Source organism: Diadema setosum, chromosome 4 (genome assembly GCF_964275005.1).
Source record: "Diadema setosum chromosome 4, eeDiaSeto1, whole genome shotgun sequence".
Taxonomy (NCBI): domain Eukaryota; kingdom Metazoa; phylum Echinodermata; class Echinoidea; order Diadematoida; family Diadematidae; genus Diadema; species Diadema setosum.
The window spans coordinates 9,880,701-9,906,357 of NC_092688.1; the positions used below are offsets into that span (position 1 = coordinate 9,880,701).

Sequence of the window (25,657 nt, forward strand, 5' to 3'; positions counted from 1 at the left end):
GGTGTCAGCTCTGTTGTACAGTTGTTACACACATGTATACATCTTGGAGTTTCATGATGTATTTCAAACTATTTAAAATTCATGCATGGTCTGCTCATTTCTCCCTGATAGCACTCGCATAATTTCTTGGAAGACAAAATTGATGTCATAACACAGACTTTGTGACTCAGTTATATTTACATGACAGTTACAAGGTATTATTGCAGCCATCAATTATCCACATCAACAATGGGCCCTATCAATGGATCTAGATGTAACAAGATATCGAACAGACACATGCGAACATGCATCTCTTGATATCTCATTGAGATCTGGTAGTGGTACGCATGTTTCTGATTAAAAACAAGACTCACATATTGATAACCAAAGTTAAAACAGCCAAATATCTCCTTGCTTTAAAAACAACAACAGAACAAAACATTTAACAAAAGGAAACTAGAAATGTCGCTAAGGCAACTGGTATGCCTCCACCATAATGCATGATTCTCCTAATAGGTCTATAGTACATGTGGACAATGTGTGATTACATTTTCACAAAATTGGCAAAATATCAAAATGACAAGTTTGTCACAAATGTGTTGAATGTTCACCTACCTTGACCTAGGTTTAATTGGATGAATAGGAGAGCATGTATTTGAGGAATTAAAGGGAAGGTAAACCCAAAGAGCAATGTGGATTGAGTGAAAGCAGCAACATTAGCAGAACACATCAGTGAAAGTTTGAGGAAAATTGGACAGTCGATGCAAAAGTTATGAATTTTTTAAGTTTTGGTGTTGGAACCGCTGGATGAGGAGACTACTAGAGGATATGACGTATGAGTGGACAACAATACAAAGAAAATATAAAGGAAATTCGACAAAAATTCACTTTTCTAGAATTATGAAAGAGCAATGGACCAACCGCTTTCAGAAAGCAGGGGGAATAATTGCTACCCTTAACATATGTCAATATCAAGTTGATGGAATTTGTAATTTTCATGAAAAAATGGATTTTTATAGTATTTTCTTTATATTTTCTTGGTATTCTTGTCCACTCATACGTCATAACCTCTAGTAGTCTCCTCATCCAGCGGTTCCAACACCAAAACTTTAAAAATTCATAACTTTTGCATCGATTGTCAGATTTTCTTCAAACTTTCACTGATGTGTTCTACTAATGTTGCTGCTTTCACTCAATCCACATTGCTCTTGGGGTTTATCTTCCCTTTAAGGACTTTAACTTGACTTTGACCCATTCCTAAGTTTACTCATTGAGTAATTTTCAAGGTATGGAGAAAAAGTGCAATTTCTGTATTGAAAAGTACATTGTTACCATTTTCATCTGGCCTTTGACCCTAAAATGCATAGGATAATCACTGTCAGGCAGAACATGCATAAATATGTAGTAAGTTTCAAGATAACTTGAGCCACTACAGAGATGTGGAGGAAAAAGTTAGTTCAGCACTTTCCCTTGATCTTTGACCTTTTGACCTATTTGGCAAAAAAAAAAGAAAAAAAAAAAAAAAGTTTCCAGAGAATCTCTATTAGGTTATACATGCATACACCAAGTGTAAAAAAACAAGGAAAAGTAGAAATTACGCGGTGCGTAACATATGTCCCCGCCGGAAGTAGCATTTTGTAACAAAATGTGCAATATAGGTCAAAAAATCAAGGTCAAAGGTCAAAGAAGTCAAAGGTCAAAATTCTGTGTAGAAGTTTTGAAGCCCTCACCTAGTGCCATCACATAAAGCAAACGGAATCGAAATCGGGTTAGAAATGGCGAAGGAGTAGCATTTTGTAGCCAATGTACAATATGGGTCAAAAATCAAGGTCAAAGGTCAAAGAAGACAAAGGTCAAAATTCTGTGTAGAAGTTTTGAAGCCCTCACCTAGTGCTATCACATAAAGCAAACGGAATCGAAATCGGGTTAGAAATGGCGAAGGAGTAGCATTCTGTAGCAAAATGCACAATATAGGTCAAAAATCAAGGTCAAAGGTCATAGAAGTCAAAGGTCAAAATTCTGTGTAGAAGTTTTGAAGCCCTCAACTAGTGCCATCATATAAAGCAAACAGAATTGAAATCGGGTTAAAAATGGCGAAGGAGTAGCATTTCGTAGCAAAATGTGCAATACAGGTCAAAAATCAAGGTCAAAGGTCAAAGAAGTCAAAGGTCAAAATTCTGTGTAGAAGTTTTGAAGCCCTCACCTAGTGCCATCACATAAAGCAAACGGAATCGAAATCGGGTTAGAAATGGCGAAGGAGTAGCATTTTGTAGCAAAAATGTACAATATAGGTCAAAAAATCAAGGTCAAAGGTCAAAGAAGTCAAAGGTCAAAATTCTGTGTAGAAGTTTTGAAGCCCTCACCTAGTGCCATCACATAAAGCAAACGGAATCGAAATCGGGTTAGAAATGGCGAAGGAGTAGCATTTTGTAGCAAAATGTACAATATAGGTCAAAGGTCAAGGTCAAAGGTCACGACTGAAATTCTGTGTAGAAGTTTCAAAGCTCCCATGTAGTGCTATCATATAAAGCAAACAGAATCAAAATTGGCTCATAAATGACAGAGAAGTAGCAAATTGAAGATTTTGATCACACACGGACGCACACACGGACACACGGACGGACGGACGGACACACGGACGGACGGACGGACGGACGGACGGACACACGGACACACACATGTACGGAGCCCGTTTCATAGTCCCCTGCTCGAACTCGTTCGGCGGGGACAAAAAAAATAATAATCCTGCTGGCACTGCATAAATATGAGGGAAATAGTAAAATTTTGAAGTGTTGCCCTTGACCTTTGTTCCCTGACCCTTGACCCCATGAACCCTAAATTCTATAGATAATCACTGCCAGTTATATATATATACATACTATGTTCCATGAAGATACCATGAACAATTTCCAAGGTACAGAGAAAAAAAGTGAAGTTTTAATATTTCCACTCGACCTTTTGACCTTTGACCTTTGACCTCATAACCCCAAACTTTCACCAGAGAATCTTAATTGGGTAATACATGTATACACTAAAGTTTCAAGAAAATATCTTCAGGCATTGCATAGATATGGTGGAAATAGTGAAATTTTACGTATTTGACCTTGACCTTTGACCTTGAGCATGTGCACCCAAAAGTTGATAGGCACAACTGTACTTCACCCCCTAATACACATACATGCCAAGTTTCATTTAGGATACCTCAAAAGGTTTTTTAGTTACGCTGTCCACAAAATTCATTATGGACGGACGGAAGGACGGACGGACGGAAGGACGGACAACCCGAATTCATAATGCCTCCGGCACCACTTCGTGGCGGAGGCATAAAAACAACAATTTCATGTGATTTTAAGAGGTTGGCACATGGAAAATGGTCTGAATTGTCCTTCACATTAAAATGCCATGGATCATAATTCTCTGCAGGTGTCTGTAGATTCCACAGATGTGCAGAGAATGGAAATGCTGTACAGTTCACATGTGTTTACAGGTACCTCGGTACCAGCATTAAAGGCATAATTTACCATTTGCAGATGAAACAAAAACCCAACATTAGTGCTTTGAAATAGTTCTAAAATGTGAGTTAGGGATAAAAACAACCACTGTAAAAATTTGAATCCGTATAATCAATGTTAAGTATTTTTAAATACACAAATTGTGAACAATAGTTATAATAAGAATGCTTCCAGACTAAACCGTATACAGTTATGGTTTACTGAGAAAAATGCTGATATCTCCTCATATTTTAGGCTTTATTGCAAAAATTTTATATGGTAGGATGTTATGTGATACAACAGACCTACACATATGTATCAAATGTGATATCTTGAACATTTTTGAAATCACTGCTCCCAAAGGTAAACTGGACCTTTAAAGAATGGAACAACATACGTACATTTGCACATATGTTCTGCTTGTTTTGCTCAAAGTACTATTAATAGATCATGTGCAACATTAATTTATGTTTGTTTGTTGTTTTTTATGGCTTCCCTACCCTTGAATGCTTGAAGAAACAAGAAATGACACTGCAGAAGGCCACACTGGATCAACATTACTGATGAAGTAGTATTAAAATACAATGTATCTGATAGTGGCTTAACAAGACTATCAATTCTTGGGAACAGAAAACCTCCTACAACACTTGATTCACTATACCTCTGCCTGAAAAAGTCTTAAAGGACCAGGATTTATTGCAAAAGTATAGCAATTCGCAATTCGCAATTAGCGTCTACTTCATTCAAACAGATAAAAAACATTCAGACAAGGTATATAAATGAATTCATATTGAACAGAATGTGGAGACAGCAAGAAAAACAACATTTTATGAGCAGCTGCCACCATAACAAAAGCGTTTATAATAAAAGTCATATTAAGTCAAACAAATACATTTGCATAGAAATTAGAAGCAAAGTAATTCTCGCTATCGCCAATGACGTAAAAAGTACCCGGATGTTGATTTAAGCGTCATTTACGGTGCATTATGGGATAGTCCGGTAGCAAAGTCACTTCCGTTCGTATGCTCCTGATACGTGACTAATGCTATTTACACACACAAACGACTGTATTCTACGTGTACTTCCTGTTTTCTCGACTTGAATTACAGCTTTAATATGATTTGAAATTTCTCCATTCTTAAGAAATTGCTGTTAATACGACTATTGGTTGTTGCTGCGAAGCTGCCATGTGTTGTTCGCACGACAGTAAATGAAAAAAATCTGCAGAAATAGGACCCTTACTGGCATGCGAGACGTGACGTGGCCGCGTGGGTGAAGTTTGCGGGTGACTCCACAGCGCAGTACGTGCGCGCGCAACTTTAATTACTAGTAGTGGTAGTAGGCCTAGTGCCTACGTACTTACTTGGAAGAAGTTGCTTCAGAGACAGGATAAGTTCGAGATCACAGTTCGCTCCCGATTGTGTTCGCGACATTTTGACAGAGAACAAGTAAAAAAAAGATGGGTACTCCATGACGATATCCAGGTGGGTGAATATTTTCCAGCATATTTTCAGCGTATGCAGAGATGACTGATCTGTGATGTGCACATCGATCGCATGATCAAGCAGTACGCTGTACCGGTGTGTGTTAGCTTATACGTGCAGTGGTGCATGCTAATGCAAGGCCGGCCGCCGGCCTGGGGCAATGCATGTGGGGACTACAGTGTACGAGTATGACAGGCCTGGCCACTCGCTGGCTCGGGCGGTATAGCCGCCTATATACAGTATTGTACTAGTATCCGTGGTCGGCGCGGCGCTATAGGCAAGGTACACATACGTCCACACTAGCGCTGTGCAAATTATGCCCCGCGCCGGAAGTGCCCTTGCTACGAAGTGCACTAAATCTTGACGAAAAAGCCACATCCGGGTACTTTTTACGTCATTGGCGATAGCGAGAATTAAAAACACATGCTGAGAGAAAGACAATAGACACATAAAAACAAGGCAAAAAAACAAACAAACAAACAAACAAACAAACAGACACAGAGTAATACCCGAATGCGTAGATTGCTTTTCTTTTTCCACTAAGAATAATTTAAATCTTCGTTTAAAAACATTTAAATATGGACTCATTTTAATTGCCTGTGGCAAAATATTCCAAATTAAAGGACCTCTATACAAAACAGAATACAAATCAACATTTGCTTTATTAAGTATCAACAAATACAAATGTAGTAGCCACAATCATTGTCCAATTTTATTGTTGTACAACACAAACTAAGAAATGGTATGCAGATCTTGCATGATTTAAATGTAAAATGACTAAGCATGGTCACAAGCTCTATAGCAAAAAATAAGTTATATTCTGACCACTTTAACTTCTTGGCATTGTATTCAGCGGGGGGGGGGGGGGGGGGGTGTGGGAGGGGATGTCCCCCCTCCCACGATATGGACTTTTTTGTTTTTCAATATCAAAATATGAGATTTGGTGCGTGCTTTTTAACCTTTTTAAAGGGTTCTTGGTATTGATAAAAAAAACATATAATCCATGTAAATTAATTTATGAACTATTTTGTAGACTATGCATATAAAAATGAAATCAGACATATTGGTAAATAATTTTTGTAGGCTAAGGAAGCATGTGAAAAAGTAATCAAACATATTGGCAAATAATTTATCCCCTTATAGTGTACTTTCTATTGTGGAGCTAGTTTGATGAATAAGACATAATGTTGCCCTCACCAAATCTAAATTAATTAGCAGATGACCTGGCTGTGAGATTCCTGTACGTGGCAGATTTTGCTCTCTTCTGCAGTGTTTGGGAGGGTATCCATTCGTAGCATTCACTCTTGCAGAACGTGAGCTACCAAAACATTACTATTACGCGTGGTTCTAGCTACACGTACACGTGTACAGTAAGTCTTGCACGCACGTAGATAATTATGATAGAGACTAGTGCGCCACTCCACTGCAGTGTGCATACATGACTATGTGTGCATATTAGAAGGCTGAACACGGCATTTTTGAGGAGCGAGTTACTTGAAATTATTATTAGTATTCTAATTACTAGCTTATTTTAGGGAATCAAGGCACAGTGAAGGGAAAATATGACTTCCATTTCATTTTATGGTAGATTTGCTACAAAATCGGTAGATCAGAAGAGAAAATCGGTAGCCGGTCAAAACCTCTAAAAAGCGGTAGTCTACCGCCCAAAGCGGTAGAGTTGGCAAGTATGTAATTAAAGTAATCTGGATGATGATCAGTTAAACAGCTTTACAGTGACAGAAATTAAGATTAGACCTAAAAAAAAAAACACAATTTGGAGCACCACTGAATGTTTAGAGTACAATTCAATGTTACACACTACATGTAGGATTACACAGCTGTAGACAAAGCATATCACATGACTGGAAACATCAATACTAATGTGTGTGACATTTTTGTTCATAATTATATTGCATATAAGTATGTATGATGACTACAGCAAGTCACAGCTAGCGCAGTAGAAAGCAGACTGATGGATTAAAAAAAAAAAAAAAAGGCTTTCCCTTGCTACTTTCCAAGAAATGTCAGGTACGTCGTGTGCTGTGTGGATGTGTGTAAATTATGGAAACATACTAAATGTGGTTGACATTTTTTGTTCATACTGCATGTACAGTGTATGATAACTGAGTCACAGCTTGCTGTGGATATCAGGTCGATGGATTTAAATGAGAAGGTTTCCCTTGCCACTTTCCAAGTAATGTCAGGTGCGCCATGTGCTGTGTGTATGTGTGTAAATCAATGAAACATTAAATACTAAATGTGTGTGGCATTTTTTGTTCTTACTGCATGTACGATAAATGAGTCACAGCTTGCTGTGGAAATCGGGTCGATGGATTTAAATGAGAGGGTTTCCCTCGCCACTTTCCAAGAAATGTCAGACATGTGAGAGTCACTCCAGCTATTACAGACAAGTTGTGTTCATTGTCTATGATGATGATCTAGGAGCATATAGGTAGACAGAGGAACTCCTGACCTCAGTGTGCTGTTCATGGCGTGGGGAGGGCAGGGGGGTGGAAAAGGAGGTCACCACCGTAGACAGGGCAACTTGATATGAATCGAGCATTTTACAATCACTCACTGGATAACGTGCTGAGCCATGTGTTTTGCCATGTGAGCACAGATGATATATGAACATGTACCATGATTTAAGCCCCCCCCCCACACCCCAGGAAAAAAAAAAAGGAAAAAAAAAAAAAGAAAGAAAAGGGCAAGAATATCACAAGAATTAAGAATATATCTTAGAAATTGGACAAGGACAGGGAATTGACACCGAAAAAGGAGCGAATTGTCAGCATTTTGTTAACATCTTCTAAACTTGGATGTGAAATGTAAAAAATACTTCATCTCAACTACCGGTATCTCCTCCCATTCTGCTACCCCCCCCCCCCCCCCCTTTTTGCAAAAAAGTGGGGGGGGGGGGTAGAGGAGTGGGTGCATGCTGTGAACTAGGGTGTGTTCGAATAGTGGGTTGTGGTGATGAGCAATGTGCTGATGTAACCTCAGCCAAGATATCTTTACCCTTTAATCTCAGTGGAGTTCACCATAGTATCATGTTGCTGGCATCACAAACGGATAGCTATAAAGGCAGGCTATAGTTGTGAAGGGTTCAATGAATGAGGGTTGTATGTGATAATAGCATGGTGTGTTTTAAGGATAATGCAACAAAATGCATGGATGTATTAGGCCTTATGGTGTGTAACAGCTAGGATTTCATTGTTAAGGGGGTACTCACAATCGAGTCCATGATCTCCAACATGCTGTAAAATGAGAACTTTGTGCAATTTTGCAAGGAGCCAAGATTCACACGATGAAATTCGTGTGAAAGTTCTTGTCTACACTATGCATTGAATGGTGGTGGCAATTTGCAAAAATTTCCTACCTCAAAAAAAGGCTGTTGACTCCAATTCATGAAATTTTCACACCACAAATATTTCTTGTTTATTAAACAGCAATGAGTCTTCTCACTTATCAGTGCTGCTAGATGATCCGAGAACATTGTTTTTTTTTTTTTTTTTTTTTTTTTTTTTGGGGGGGGGCGGGGAGGGGAGTAAGATTCAGCCACCTCCAACTTTGATTGCTTGATGTATTGACAATTACATGTAACTCTGTACTTGGTAATAATGCAAACTGTAATTCCCAGTGACATGAACAAATGAACGTAATGGCTCCTATTTTTATATTTTTGTGTATTTGCATTTAATGCTAACTGTCCCAAACATTGACCTGTGTACAAGTGATGGTTGAACTGGTTGATATTAAACTTTGATTTCATTTCAAATTTTTTGTAATACCATGTAACTGATTTTGCAAAAAAGCATATTGTGGGACATGTTAAAGATGAATGATCTCATTTTTGGAAAATTTTTATTTACATTTTTGGATGATAACTTCCAAGGAAAAATGTGACACTCTGAAAGAGAAATAATTTCATATTAAAGACAGGAAAAGGTGGTATCTGTGGGTGATCTGAAGTACAGTAGGCCTACAGTATACATGACGTAAAGTACCGTACTGCAATATGACCTATTGGGAAGGGAATCATGTTACGTTGCATGTATGCTTTAAATAAATGTACACACTGCATCTCATACTATGCTACACATTGCCCTGTCATGTAGCTATAGTAGTAGATAGGCATATATTGGACCTAGTTTGATGCATATTCTGTTTTAAACAAACCTGTCCTTTTACTATGCTAATAACTAGGACATGATAACAACTGAACTGCATTTAATGTGCATTTTTACGGGATGTAAATAAAGTGAAGAATAATGACCCTGTGATATGTTAATTAAATTCAGCATTTCAAGTAACCTGATACTGATAGTACAGTACCTGAACGGCACTACTTCCAGTATCACATTATACCAACCTCCCAATAGGCCCATTCTGTAACATGAGAAACTGTGGGGGTGACTGATTAACTGGTAATGTGAGTGGGCCTCAATATGATGCAAATGTTTACACTGAGGAGAAATGAAAAGGGATGGGGGGGGGGGGGGTGTTACTCAGAAAGGTGCTGGGTGATCACCAAATAAATTATAATGTATCCCTCATGCCTCATAGTTTGAGTTATCAGAAGTCCAGAGCTACCAGTCTCACGCATTCTGCGTGAGACTCACGCATTTAGGATCTGTCTCACGATCTCGCACATAGCATCCACTTTTCTCACGCATCGGGATCATAGCTCAAAGGATTAAAGTGATAGTTGCAACTGAAGGTATATTTCCCTTTTGTCTTTCAAAATAAGTAAAAACAAGGAAAAGTAGAAATCACGCGGTGCGTAATATATGTCCCCGCCGGAAGTAGCATTTAGTAGCAAAATGTACAATATAGGTAAAAAGATCAAGGTCAAAGGTCAAAGAAGTCAAAGGTCAAAATTCTATGTAGAAGTTTTGAAGCCCTCACCTAGTGCCATCACATAAAGCAAACGGAATCGAAATCGGGTTAGAAATGGCGAAGGAGTACGCATTTTGTAGCCAATGTACAATATAGGTAAAAAAATCAAGGTCAAAGGTCAAAGAAGTCAAAGGTCAAAATTCTGTGTAGAAGTTTTGAAGCCCTCACCTAGTGCCATCACATAAAGGAAACAGAATCGAAATCGGGTTAGAAATGGCGAAGGAGTAGCATTTGGTAGCAAAATGTACAATACAGGTCAAAAATCAAGGTCAAAGGTCAAAGAAGTCAAAGGTCAAAATTCTGTGTAGAAGTTTTGAAGCCCTCACCTAGTGCCATCACTTAAAGCAAACGGAATTGAAATCGGGTTACAAATGGCGAAGGAGTAGCATTTTGTAGCAAAATGTACAATATAGGTCAAAAATCAAGGTCAAAGGTCAAAGAAGTCAAAGGTCAAAATTCTGCGTAGAAGTTTTGAAGCCCTCACCTAGTGCCATCACATAAAGCAAACGGAATCGAAATCGGGTTAGAAATGGCGAAGGAGTAGCATTTTGTAGGCAATGTACAATATAGGTCAAAAATCAAGGTCAAAGGTCAAAGAAGTCAAAGGTCAAAATTCTGCGTAGAAGTTTTGAAGCCCTCACCTAGTGCCATCATATAAAGCAAACGGAATCAAAATCGGGTTAGAAATGGCGAAGGAGTAGCATTTTGAAGCAAAATGTACAATATAGGTCAAAGGTCAAGGTCAAAGGTCACAACTGAAATTCTGTATACAAGTTTCAAAGCTCTCATGTAGTGCTATCATATAAAGCAAACAGAATCAAAATCGGGTTAGAAATGGCGAAGGAGTAGCATTTTGAACATTTTGATCACACACGGACGCACGGACGGACACACGGACGGACACACGGACACACACACGTACGGAGCCCGTTTCATAGTCCCCTGCTCGAACTCGTTCGGCGGGGACAAAAAAAAATAGTCACTAAGTATGTACCAGATTGCACCATTAAGAAGAGCTAAAAATTGAAAAAGCTCCCTACTGTGGTACACCCTCCCCCCACTCGCGCACGTATGCACACCAAGACGCCAAGTCATGAAAATCTCACTCATAAAATTTTTTTTTTTAACTTGGCATCCATCAATAGTCCATCTTGACTATTACAGTTTTCTCAATTCTGCTGTTCTACATGTACACTATACACAATGTACTGAATTGAAGTCATGTCCCGTTGTAAAATCCATCAGCTGTATCCGCATATCTTTGACTATCAAATGTAGACTTAATAGGTTCATTATTGAGTAATTTTTGAAGCCGGTTCAAAATCCTCTAAGAAACAATAACAAAAGTCAGCATCTATGACTATAAAAAAAGAATGACAGGTATTAAATGTTTCAATTCAGATCTTTGCTCAAAATGTCAATATATTATATAGTCCATCCTTTCAGAGGAGAAAAGAACTTTGTTTGTAAATATTGAAACACATGTTTTAGGCCTACAACAATAATCTCTTCTTTTATCTTGTTTATTTTAGAAAGTGTGAAAACAAACTTGAATCACATTCAAAACTTTAAATGTGTTTTTCAATAAACTTTCGGCCAATTGTGTGGCAGGAGGGTATTTCCAAATTGGGTTTGGCTTGATTAGAGTAACTCGATGAGTGTACATGTATTCAGTCTGAACAGTCTGACTCTAAATCATGATTGAGTAGGGGGAAGAGCTCTTAGCTGGACCTAGCATATAATTCCAGAGATGCCAAGTTCAAAAAACTTTTATGAGTGAGATTTTTATGACTCGGCGTCTCGGCGCATGCGCACGCGAACGAGGAGGGTGTCCCCCTCGCGCGCGTCCCCCTACCATGGTAGGGAGCTTTTTTAAATTATTAGCTCTTAATGATCCGATCTGGTGTATACTTAAGTGACTGTTTTTTACTATATTTTGAAAGGCAAAAGGGAAATATACCTTCAATTGCAACTATCACTCTAATCCTTTGAGCTATGCTCCTTAATTTTGGCCCAAATTGCAGACTTCACCAGATGCGTGAGAAAAATGGGTGCCATACGTGAGATCGTGAGACAGACCCTAAATGCTTGAGTCTCACGCAGAATGCGTGAGACTTGGTAGCTCTGTAATTCCCCATTGGCGCATGCATCATATCACACACATGGGTATGGACTGTGTGTTAGTCAGTGTATGGAGAATGTTTGATTGACCTACAGGCCAACGAGCTTGTGACACAGATGTTCTACTGAAAGATATTTGTCATGATTATAGCTGTCGGCAATGAAACTCAGTACAGCATCCAAACACTCTGTACTCCAAACACATCAAGAGAAACCTGCTTCACATATATATTTTTTAAATTACGTGATTATGAACAGCTTTTTCTAAACCACTGAAAATATTGATGATGTACACCACGTCTTGCAAGCCCTGACATTCACATTCTGTTTTTAAAGATATTATACAATGTTCATCCTGCAAGCATCCATGAGACACCCTGTAACAGGATGCTCACGGAGTCTATTGCAGGACTGCCAACCTAATATGGGTGAGAGTTTGGAATAAGGAAAGGGAGCAACAAAGAAGGGGTTAGAAGTGTACAGAATGTAGGGCCTATATTTATGTCTGTAATCATGGAATATATTGCCAAACACTACCTGCATGCCAGTGACTGCTTTTGCACCCACTTGCTTGGATGTTTGCCACACTCTATTGAACTGACTCTTTCACGATTGCATGGCCAGCAATTGCAGCTTTGAGATCGATTGTAAGAACTTGGTCTTTGACATAGTCTGAAGAAAAAAAAAATGTCCAGAGGACTAAACAAGAGTCATTTATGCACACTCTATCACCCTCCTTCACACCCTCCCCCCCCCCCCCCCATATTCCTGGTCGGTTTCAGTTTCCAGCAATGACTGCATGACTTTGACTACACACACACACACACACACACACACACACACACACACATACACACGTTCAATGGTGTAATTAGGACATGGCAGACCTTGATGGTATGCGAACTGCACATGGAAACATGCGTGCAGAGGTTGCTGAACCTCAACGCTCAAACCAGCAATGTCAAGGAGCATGACTCAGTTAGCCTTACTTTCAGAACATACTGACTATTTTTTTCCCTTACGATGCAAATGATCAATCCAGTAAACTCTTTTGATGCAGGTACATGTAGGCATACTGCTTGTGCTGTCATAAAAATGAAGCTCATGATATATCTGACACTACAGGTAGGCTACTATGGGGGGGGGGGGGGCAACAAAGAAAATCTGATTGCAATTTTAAAGCATGTTGTGTAAATCATACATGTACCTCTGGTGAAAGGAGAAATAATTCAAAAACAAAACAGCCTACAACCTTGAAAACAGACAAGCATTGTTGGAGATTGAGAGGCCTGCCAGCTGACCTTTTGACCTAATCCCTTGTTGTTGATGTCATATTGCATGAAGTAATGCCAAAATATTTTGAGATAATACACAAATGACTGGGAACATCAAGGCTGCCAGCAACTTGCTGGTTCCACAGCTACAGGGCAGGTACTGGAGTAAGTAATAAACCCATTTATCTGCACATGGAGTAGAAAATGGATGCAAAAGCTACTTGCTGGGAGCTGCTGGGCGGTCTAGCAGGCAATTCAATTTGATAAAGAACCTGAAACGCTTCTGCACGACTTGCTTCAATTTGTAGCGGGAAACCGAAGATCAGGTTACCTACAGACTACCCTTAAAAGTGCATTGAAACAATGGGCATACGGATACTAATGTCTGAAAGAGCCATGAAAAGACAGAGCCATGTGGCTTGTGATTGTTGGTGACTGACTTAATGAAAACCTTTTGTGGAGCAATTTTTCTTTGTTTGTCTATCATGAAGCTACCATGAAATCTCACGACAAATTTCTTTGATCAATACTGGAATGACCACTCATGATATGATCTCGATATGATATGTTATAAATTGTATCTATGACACTTGGATGCACTTCACTTTGATTTGCTAATCTTGCCTGTCACCTCAACTGGGAGATCGATGGCATTATACACGTCTGCTGTCAGGGCAGCCAGGGGAATTGGCTTTTTGGAACGCCAAGCACCCCTCAGAGTGACATCATCGCATCAGATGGGGGAAGTCTTTACATGTTGTGGTCATGCGACACAAGTGAGAGTAAATCAGGATAGGGACAGGTGGTACACAGACGGCAATCAATAGTACCATGGTATACGAACGAGATTGCTTCCCAGGTTTGCTGTGTGCTCATTTCCGCGTCAATGAATGAGACTGCCGTTATAACAGCCGCTGGGTATACCGACTCAAGAAATTCACAAAGTCATTGAAGTGAGCACACCTTTTGCAATGCATAATTACTAATATAAAGATAGGAGTGTGATTTTCTTTTGGTCTCTGTATTTCAGTGTAAAATTGTGTCAAATCTAATCAACAAAATGAGGCTCCTTTGGCAACATGGCATGTTGATCGGCTCTACATTTAAATTTGATTTTGATCTAAACATTAAATTTCAGTTCTAATCTATGTATTGATTCAAGGACACTCTTTTTCAAACCAGCACTGCATTCTATCCTGATAAATTCTGCTACAGTGTACGTTTGTATATGGAGGAAAGTTAAACCTTCTTCAAAGTATTGCATTTGACAGTTATTCCACATTAAGTGCAAGCCTGGCTATAATGATCTGCTACATTGACAGAGACCTTCTTTCCTCCAAAGCATATATAACTCTGATTTAATGCAACATTTTCACTTTATTCCATTATAAAAATGGTCATGTTTCCTGTTCATATTCTATTATAAGGTTGTCAATTTGTTGATATCCAATGAAGGTTAGTGTATCCAAAGTTTGTACAAGTTACGTACATTAAATGTATAATACGATGTACGCTAATGTTCAAACCTATCACACTACCGTGTAGATTATGTTTTCACTTTGCCATCAGGCTACTTCCAATGATAATACATTATTGTAAGTCTATTGTCATCATGTTGTATACTGGACCTGTATAGTGGAATGAGTTGAATTCAAGCAATGTTTTAATCTACAATTTTAATAACAATATTATTACGTATTCGAAACACAGTACAAAAATATACAGTTTCTGAATCCAAACTGATGTTCTGTGTGAAAGAATGTGATTATGAAATATACTTTTATCTATCTGTTTCATTATTTCTGCTGGTGCTAATAATGTCTTTTTACACCACAGGGTACTCATACGCATATAGTTCTACATGTCAATCTTGTACATTTCAATCCTCATCATTCATTTTCACTGTCAGCTCTATGACTGTGTTTGTACACATTTCACCATATGGTGTTTTCCATTTCTCTCCGTTTTTCCCCTCTTGAATGGTGGAAATTTGTTACAACCACATTTTATATTGAGGATCCCCTTATTACAATCTGGCTTATTAGATTCATTCTGTTAACACGGCATATCTAATAACATTTATTTTCATAATCCCAACACATTCCTTGTATTACAAGCTTAATTAAATAAAGCCATACAGAACAGCTGCTACCAGTACTTGAATACAAGTACACATGAATGAGTAAACATTGGTTAACAATGCTTCATCCAAGCACTACGGTCAGTATGTCTACACAAAGTATGATCAATAGCATTTTAAGCAGCATAATAGTCAAAGTGTCACATCCACAAAAATGATTGATCGCACAGGACTGGGAAGCATCCAAGAATTAAGCAGTTTGGTGGCAGGTTTATGTAACCCACTTGGAAACATATAATAATGATGATGATAATAATGATAATAATAATAATAATAATAATAATAATAATAATAATAATGATAATAATAATAATAATCATTATTATTTTTTATTATTATTATCATATAATAATGATAATAATAATAATAAAAATACATGAAAACATAACATCACATTACAAAAAAAAATGACTCACTACTTGGTAAACCACCAAGACCTATTCTTCTTATACCAATCCAAGCTTTGCAAGTATTACATCATATGTAGACCTCTCAATATTTTCACACTTGATTTTACAGTCCAAATGCAGTTTATTCTGTGCTGGTGAAAAGCACACTAACTGAGTGACAGAGTTTAAAGGTTCGGTTTACCTTTGGGAGCAATGATTTAAAAGATTTTCAACATATCACATTAGACACTTATGTGTAGGTCTGTTGTATCACAAAACATCTTACCATGTAATATTTTTGCAATAAAGCCTAAAATATAAGGAGATATCAGTATGTTTTTCAATAAACTAGAACTGTATTTTAGTCTGGAAACATTTTTTGTTATAGCTATTGTTCACATTCTGTGTATTTAACATTACTTAATATCATTTATTAAAGATGGATTCAAATTTTTACATTGGTTGTTTCTATTCCTAACTCATATTTTAGAACTATTTAAAGCACTAAGGCTGGGTTTTTGTTTCATCTGCGAATGGTAAATTATGCCTTTGATATGTCATGATATAGAAACTAATGAAAGAGTTGTTACTTTTGGGGCTAGGTGAAGTGTATTCACTCCTAATGCAAACTCTGTCTAGAGCCTAAAAAGGGTGGGGTGGGGGTCTCTTATTGCTTTGTTAAATGCAATATTATTCCAATTAATCATATTCCTACAATGCATATTTACTGACTGAATAGTATTTTGCCAGTCAGACAAGATAGCCACTATGGTAACATATTTACATTCATACTCAAAATTAAAATGCTTTCATCTCTGAAGAGTGTATGTTGATCTGTTGTACTGGGGAATATAACTGACAATGAATTACATCAACATCAGTACATATACTCCACATACATTGTACACTTTGAGAAAATTCATTGAAATGATAATACCATGTCTTCTATTGGAGAGTAACTGAAACTGATGTACATATCATATGCATGTCAGTTGTTCTCCACAAGACAGACAATCATCAATCGGAACATTTCTGGCTTCTTGATGATCTACATGTAAGTTTAAGTTTACTTTAAACACCATATTTATGAGTTCTTTGTGAAAGAACAAACTGCTGTCTCTATAGGCCTACAAGAAGTACAAAATTTGTATGAAGAAGAGGCCAACAATGCTTGAGAAATAATGTACAGTGCACTACTGTTATAGCAAACACGGTTGAATAATGAAATTTAGGGTACAATGAAGTGAAAATTCAGGCTGCACCATTATCCGCTCTACTTTTAAAGGTGCATGGTCCCGTTGTTTTAGTCAAATGCGTACGCGGGCGCACGGCGCAAGTTTCCTATAGAGACCTATGCTATCGACTCTTCTGTAGCGCTTAAACGCTGTGGCCCACTTCCCCGAGTCTGAAGAAGTCCGATTCACTGTAGTCAGTGGTCCGATCACAGTTCGGCTCATGATTTGGCTGAGGGGGATGACAGCTTTAGCAAACTTCTTTTGTGATGTCATAATGACAAGCACATATGCACGCACCCTGGCATGACTACAGACTGCGCGATGCGCAAAGAAGACAACTAAGGCAACGTTACTTAGCAACACCTACGCACTTTACTCTTGATGACAGCTCAACTTCAGTAATCTTCGTATCAATGCTAACGGTGATCGGCAGTATCATCAACAGCACCCTCTACACTACCGGGACTATGCACCTTTACATTGTTTATTTGTTAAGTTATAACGAAATTTTGATATAACGAAAGAAAACTGCCGGTCCCGAGGACTTCATTATACGGTGTGTAACTTCATTATGCACTCCTGTTATAACGAACATGGTTATTATAACAAATTTTCGGGAACAATTAAGTAAAAATTCAGGCTGTAACATTATTCACTCTATGTTTTATCATTATTTATTTATTCGGTCATAACGAAATTTCGTTATAATGAAAGAATACTGCCAGGCCCACAGGACTTTGTTATAACAGGAGTCCACTGTACCAGAAAGTCAAATGATCAAACAAGACCTCATATCGGGGGGGGGCATTTTGGCCCCCCCCCCCCTCGACGTTTTGCATGATTATTCCGCAACACGACATTTTATGACTTTTTTTTTTCAAGTATCGCGCAACTTTTGAGACCAAATTTGTCGCTCCCAGGCATACCGTTTTGAAGCCATGCCCCTGTGAAAAAAAATTTGTTGACCCAAAAATTGCTCAAAAACATGATTTTTTGTAAAAATCCAATGTAAATTGTGTTTTTGCAATTAATTCATACAAAAATAAATATTTTTACTTTCAATGGCTGATAATGATTTATTTCAGCCTGATTATGCTTTAAAAAGTTTCTGCAACAAATTTTGATGAAAAGAAAACAAAAACAAAAAGAAAAAAACAAAGAAATACATAAGAAATTCAAAAAAACAGTAAAATATATAAGAAATATTCATGAAGAGGAATTTTTGCTTCAATATTATTGTTGAGGATATTGAAAATATGTTCACCAAAAATTAGAAGTCTTGGAGCTTTATTTTTTTATTTATAGGCAAAAAAATAACAAAAAAAAAATTCTGAATAAATTAGCATAAATTAATTAATATAAAATACATCAATTAAAATTTGAAAAATCTAACTATACAGTCTTGTAGATTACATTGGCCTCTACCTTAGTGCAAATTTTCGTGAGTATTGCACGGACCCACGACCCAGATCTTGGGGGGGGGGGGGGGTGGCCAAAAAGGCCCCCCATGGCCTTTCTCGCAGCATGGAATTTTGGCGAATTGCAACTGATATCCAATGCATATTGTGTAGGCAAGAACTTTCGCGTGCATTTTAATTTCGTGAATGTTGGCACCCACGAAATTTGAGAAATTAAAATGCATGCGAACATTCCTTGTTTTACAGTACACTAACAGGTAACTTGTGTTGGGGTGCCCTTATACACTGTAGGCCTACAATAAAACAAGTTTGAGCACAATTGATACAAAAATTATGTACAAACACACACATACAAATCAACAACAACAAACAAACAAACAAACAACACAAAGGTGGTACTTACAGACGGGAATTCTGACAAGAGATGAAATGCACGAATGTAGAGCTCATGGACATGTAAGATCGTGGGATTGCAGCCGACGATAAAGGGCAGGCCGCGGAATTCAGCGATGCGGTGTGCCACTCGCACTGGGAGCTCTTTGTGCAGATACTGAGCACTTCTCTGTTGGAAAAACAAAATGCAGCATGGAGAGCAAATCATATCAGTTCTGTAAATCATGTTTTAAAAATCTAACGCAATGTTGTAAATTTGAGTGCGATAAAACGGTCATTACTAGTATGACTAACTTCTAAAGTACAATAATATTGAACATTAAAGTTCTATACATTGCTGAAGATTTCATCCAATCCAATTGGCAAAAGATGACTGATTCTGGAGAAAAGAGCACTAGATACTCTACAGCTGTTTAATAAATTCCTTTACTTAATCTTTGAAATGACTGACTGAAAAAATTGCATTTCACATACAGACAGAACATGGCTGAAAAGGTTGACCGACAAATTATACTAAAAACTACAGCATGTTAGACTGTCTTATCACCTATAGTTAAGACCGTGAGGCACTATATGTAGGTGAGTCTGCGTAATAAACCAGTCCCCTGAACTCACCAGTAAGTGGTTTCCATCAGGAGACTTGCCCGTGTAGAGCAGAGTAGCAGGAGTCAGGCGCACCGATGGCTGAGGGTGAAGGGAAATCAAATGCAGGCCTCACTATCAAACTCTAAACACTGTGAACTATTTGACAGTAAACATGAACAGAATCTCACACAAATGCACAAAAACAAAAACAAAAGCACACACATACACACATAATGCAGAATATTATTAAGGAAGTGGCATCAATGACCTCATAATAAGTTGAGGCATGTAACCATACCTTGCACTTCATTTAATTTTCCCTGCAATCAAGGTGCTCGGTGTTTTTACAGGATTTCTAACTTGGGTTTAAACAATAAATTGGAAACCATAAATACTGCTCAGAAGTTCTGACAGATATTCACAGTAATTTCAGGGCAAACAAAACATAGGCTTACCAAGTGTGAAACATTTCTACTGTATGAGTACTCCAAATATTGTCTAGATTGCAAGTCCCCTTTAACAGCACAATTAGATATGAAGTGAATAATAACTCCCTTGTAATATAACTTATTTTCCCCGATTCAATATGAAAGCATTCTTTTGTCTTAATTTCAAGGATGAAAAAAAAAAATCATATCATTGTTCATAAACACATAACTTGCAATGTATTACTGAAAACACAACCTTCAAACAGAGAAAGCAATATTTCACAAAGGACACAACTCTTGTGGACTGAGAGTAAACATAACACATATGATACATTTTTATATGCAGTTACCGTTAAATTGCAACTTTTGTATATTACATGGATGAAATAAGTTTTAGATATAACACACAGTCAAACCATAACACTTTGGTTTGTATAGAAGCTTGTGAAACAGAATTTGACAATGTTACTGACAACATTTTGGCTTTACTTCGGATGCATGTAATGTGTGTGAACATATTCACAAACAATAAACTTTTGCTTGAACAGAAATTTGTGAGACAGATTTGTGAGACAAATTTTGACTATTGGGTTACGTTCAATAATGACATGTACATTTTTTGGCTGTCTATCCCACAGAAGATGGATTGTCTGCAAGCATATATACCTACCTTTTTGGCTGCTAGATCTATTGCACTTTGGTTGTAGAATGACACTACCGGCCTCGATTTCTTCTCCTTGTGCAGACTGTAGTCATGTACAGTGGAGTAGCTGCTCAGGGAACGAAGACTGGACGCAGTGAGGCTCGCTCTAAGAACAGAAACAGTGCACTTCCTCCCAGAGAGAAGGTCTACTTTGATCGCTTGCCTGAGGGACGGCTGGATTTGTTGGAATCTCATAGTTGAAAGGGCCATGCTTGGGCGATTCTCACGAAAAATGCCACCACTGAAGAAAACTCCAAATTATTCAGCTGGGCTTTGCAAGGGTGGGACACGTAGCCCTCTTATTCCACTGGTTATTTCAATCGACTGGGAATCACTGCGGAAAAGCTAATGAGTTAAACAATTCGTTTTGGCCATCACAATGTGGAATCCAATGTCTCCACTCCTAATTTCCTCTAGCTGGAAGTTTAAAAATCTATGAAAGTTTTCTCTTGGTCATCAAGCTGCTTGTAATCATTATCATCATGAGAGTGAATCCATCAAGGGGCGTGACCTGGAAGAGGAGAACAACCATCCTGATACTGATTACTTTTCCATAATTTGCATTGCAATTGGGCAATTCCGCGGTTAGTAACGTTACATTTGAACAAATTTAGATATTTGTTTTTACCACTAAATTACCATTTATTCACCTCAAGTCAAAATTATGTCAAAAACATGTTCATCCTTCCCAGGTTTATGATACAGAAAAGAATGAACACAATCCAAGAAATATTAGAATTGCTATAGCAACTTAAAGGGCTGGTTAGTAACGTTACGAAAAAAGAACATGACAAAAAAATCAATGTCTTGTAACAAAAAGTGTGCAAAAATTCAAGTTACTTCACACAAAGTGTTGCAATAAGCATTAATTTCAATTATTGCATCATGACAAATCTTCATGCAAATTTTTTTAGCAGTTCGACCAATAATTTTTTAGCTAGACCCCCAAAAGCATGGTTAGTAACGTTAAGGTTAGTAACGTTACATTTGTCCGGAGTAATCCCGCAGGTCATTTCACCCTTTTGTAATTGACAAAATGTCACATGACTTCTGGAGTATTTAAATGTATTCATCTTTTACCCTTTAGCAAAACTTTGAGGAAAAAATTTCAAAGGAACCCACTGTAATTTGCATTTAAGTGAATTTCAGCGTCCCCAGTCCCACATGTACATTTTAAATGATGGTTTTAGATCTCACAAAATCAATGAATACGAAAAATAAAATATACTGAATTTGAAAGACCCTAATGATTGGTGAAATCCATGGCATTAGTTGACACCTAGATTAAAGGGTAAGATAAAGAGGCACATTTCTTTTATCCATGTCATGTCCACCTAACTGCGGAATTGCCCAATTGCATATACCAACCAATCATTTTCACATTCATGTGAATTTATGACAAGTTCTCCAATCTTTCCAAGGATTATTCAACTTTTGTACAACCACAATTGAGCTTTGAGTGAAATTACAGTCATGCTGTTCAAGACTAGACAGACTCTTCTGTCTGTTAACATCAAAGGATCCTCGTTTGGCTATCACACTGTCCAGACCATTTTGACTAGTACTAGAGTAGACAGCTTGGAAGGCAGAACAAGTTTGATATGGTCACCAATTTGATAAAGGACACAACCACTTTTCTGTATTAATTCTCCCTCTAACATAAACAACATTACGAACACTCCAGTCACAATTCTCTGGCCACATGTGTACGGTACTTGAATAGAGATCAGTGATACAGCTACACAAAATTCATTTGAAATGGAGATTCTCCTATGATATTATCTAAATTGGGCTAGGCAGCCGTCCCAGTGCACCAAGCTACCGCGCCATTATAAAGCTCTTCTCTACATGACGATGTGGTATCAGTCTATGTACATCAGTGTCATATCATCTCTATGGCAAATTATCATACAGTATGTCTGCATAAGGTTAATGTTCTCACACTCTGCAGGAAATTGTGTGAATATCTTTACAGATGATTGGTCATTTGTTTGATAGCAACAAAAAAGTGCCTTTATGATGAAAGAAAATGCCTGATATGGACTTTACTAGCATGACTGATATATTGGAAATTCGAAAAAAAAAGTATATAGGCCCCCTATAAAATCTACAAGTATTTAGGAAAAGAAGCATAGAAAAATTTAACCCCCCCTGATAAAATGAAGGAGACACTCATAATATGCCCAGAACAATATTATATGGCAGCTGTATTTTGCATGTGGCTCACCCCTCTGGTACCTGATCATGTAAATTTACTGCACTGTCAACTTAACTTAACACTATTGCGTGAGCATTATTTCAGAGGTTTGGGACAAGTTTGTAAAACTGTAAAAGATACCGTACACTGTACAATTACCAAATCACAATCTTTATACTAGATCTGTGTTATATAATGTAACTAGATGACTTATGGTTTCTGCACATCACAAAATATCATCATGTAAATCACAAAGAACAAAAGCTAGCTCTTCATGGCATAGTCTAGTGTCTGGGATCAGACTCAGAGAGTCTACAATTATCAACTTATCATCACACTGACATCAAGCAATATCTGACTGACTGATTGTTTTCTTTCTTTTCTTGTCTTTTAAAGGGTGTGTACAGTTCTGGTACAGGTGAGGATTTAGCTTTTAACGTTTTGCGAGATATTCAGAAACCACGCTAAAAGAGAATGCAAGTCTAAGGGGTATCAAAAGTTTATTTGATGAAAATCGGTTTTGAAATGGCTCAGATATATCCAAAAACAAGGTGAAACAAAGAGATCCTAATAAAAGGCATGGCCTGTCACCTTTTCATCACTTTTTTAGATATCTCAGCCATTTGAAAACTAATTTTCATCAAATGAATGTTGAATCCTTCTTAAAATTACATGCTCTTTCATATTTTTATTAGGTTTCTCATTATCTCACTTATTAGGAATGTTCAAAACATGAATCCCCACCTCAACCAGTATGGTTGGGTGTTCATAATATCGGACACCTAACGTTTTTCTATCAATAGAAACGTGAAAAATCTCACAATTTGCCTGAAATTTTACTCACGTGTGGAGAAAATACTCCGGATTCACAAGCGCGCACTGAAAATGCGATCTGAGGTACGCGCTCTAGATGGCGGCTTCGAACGCGTGGGGTGTCATTTTTTCCGCACTCAGTTGCCGGGCTCATATCGACCGACCACCCCGCCCTCTATTGACAATACGTATAAAGCGTACTTAAACGCGTTTTTTCGACAAGCTGCTGTTTTTTTCTAGTCGTAATTTTTTTCCCCAATAATATTTGAATATATTTTGAATCCTTCGATATTACTTTTGAAGGACTGTTTGATGAATTTGACTCGATTTTCATTAGGAAACTTTTCATCGTAATTGAAATAAATTAGATGAGTCGGTTTGTTTTTTCACATTCATTTCTCGTTTCTGCATCAACTCGTACGGTCGTAGCGGGCGACAAAATGTTTATGTCATGTGTATGTGTAACGTTTGTGCACGATCGTACAAGCGGCGGTGACAATTTTGCGGTCAAAATCGTCAAATTTATTACGGAAGGATACTCTACATCTAACAACGAGTCAGCAAAGGTAGGCCTAGTTATATGTAGTTACACGATAAACCTTATTCGATTTTGCTAAATTTCGGTAATTTAGAGGGAATACTTAGTTGTTTTCGCCACATTTTACTCGGTAGCGTAGCCCAGTGAAGAATCGAACACCGTTGCGCGTAGTCCCATGCGTACATTTTCTTTCTGTAAGCGCAATGCCATTATAATGCGCGGTCGGTCGTTATGGACCCGGTCGGTGGGTTGGACCCCTACCATACTGTACAGTCCCTTTAACACACGACTTTTCAAACTAACTGTCAAGATCAATCAAATAAATACAACACTCCACTGCATTTTTTACCGTCTAGCTATGCCACAATATTAAAAGAGTGCTTGCTAGCAATCGTAGCATGCCATCATGCCTAGCAGTAACACTTCAGAGTACTGTAGGACATAAGCAAAGAGCATAGGCTAATCAACGGGCAGGGCCCGAAGTTCGGGCGTGGAGATAGCTGTGAAGCCGCTCTCCCCCGAAAGTTGCTACCGGGCCGGGCCGTGTCGCCTTCACTCGGTGTGGCTTCTTTGCTTTCTGGTTATCAAAAAAAAAAAAAATAGAATGAATAGAAGACATTGTGAAATACTATATCGGTGCAAATTATGGAATATTCTGAGACACTCACAATTCCCTTGTCATCACTAGTTTCACCACGATGTCTGTCAAAAATACACAGTCCTTTGTAACTTTGCTCGGGCACTACGATATCTCTTCAATGGTTCGATGCTGTGTTGTTATGATCTAGCGCCCTCTACCCTTTCGGAATCGATTTCTCGGAAAATGTGACTAAACGTGCTGAGAGCTAGAGATGCATTGTTTGAAGAGTGCCTCCCCCCCCCCTTTTTTTTTACATGACTTGTCCTAACTGTTCTTCAGACCAGTAACTTCGCTATAACTATCAAAAGCGAAGTATACTATCTCACAACACCATTTGACACTGCTGGGATTTTCTTTTTTTCTTTGGGACTTGACAAAACTGTTATTTCACATGCTTTTTCATGAAACATGAGAAATAATACACCAGTCAAAACAACAAGTAAGGATCGACTTTCAGGATTAGAATGTTAAACTTGTAGAGTCAATGACTGATACATATAGGTCTCATCTCCACTGACCAGTGCACAAGTATTTTCATTTAATTCCCTTTTTAATGAAATGAAAAAAGAAAATGCACCATTCCCATCAGTGTACACATATGGGCCGGGCTATATCTTTGCTTAATATGACCTGAAATTTTATGAATTTTACGCAAAATGAACCATGAAGATATATACTACATGTAAATCCTCAATCAAGAAAATGACATAACTTTATTTAATTTACACGACGAAATATCAAAATGTGAAATATTTTCACATAAATTTTCACAACTTTCTTATCATATGCCTGACCTTGGATGTATCCTCAATCAAGAAAATGACATAACTTAATTTAATTTACACGACGAAATATCAAAATGTGAAATATTTGCCCATAAATTTTCACAACTTTTTTATCAAATGCATGACCTTGGTGAAACTCTTCTAT

The 25,657-nt window shown here is 37.8% G+C and overlaps 1 protein-coding gene across 1 annotated transcript in view; it reads right to left on the minus strand.

Moving 5' to 3' along the window:
• The window catches only part of LOC140227550 (branched-chain alpha-ketoacid dehydrogenase kinase-like), a 53,886-nt gene extending 29,044 nt beyond the window's left edge, over positions 1–24,842 (minus strand). Inside the window, exons 1-4 of the mRNA XM_072307957.1 lie at positions 24,756–24,842; positions 20,507–21,050; positions 19,439–19,507; positions 18,834–18,992 (exon numbers count right to left, since the gene is read on the minus strand). Of these exons, the coding sequence (XP_072164058.1) occupies positions 18,834–18,992; positions 19,439–19,507; positions 20,507–20,749 (471 nt within the window). The 5' untranslated portion in view covers positions 20,750–21,050; positions 24,756–24,842. The remainder of the gene's footprint in view (positions 1–18,833; positions 18,993–19,438; positions 19,508–20,506; positions 21,051–24,755) is intronic.
• Positions 24,843–25,657: the final 815 nt, after the last annotated feature.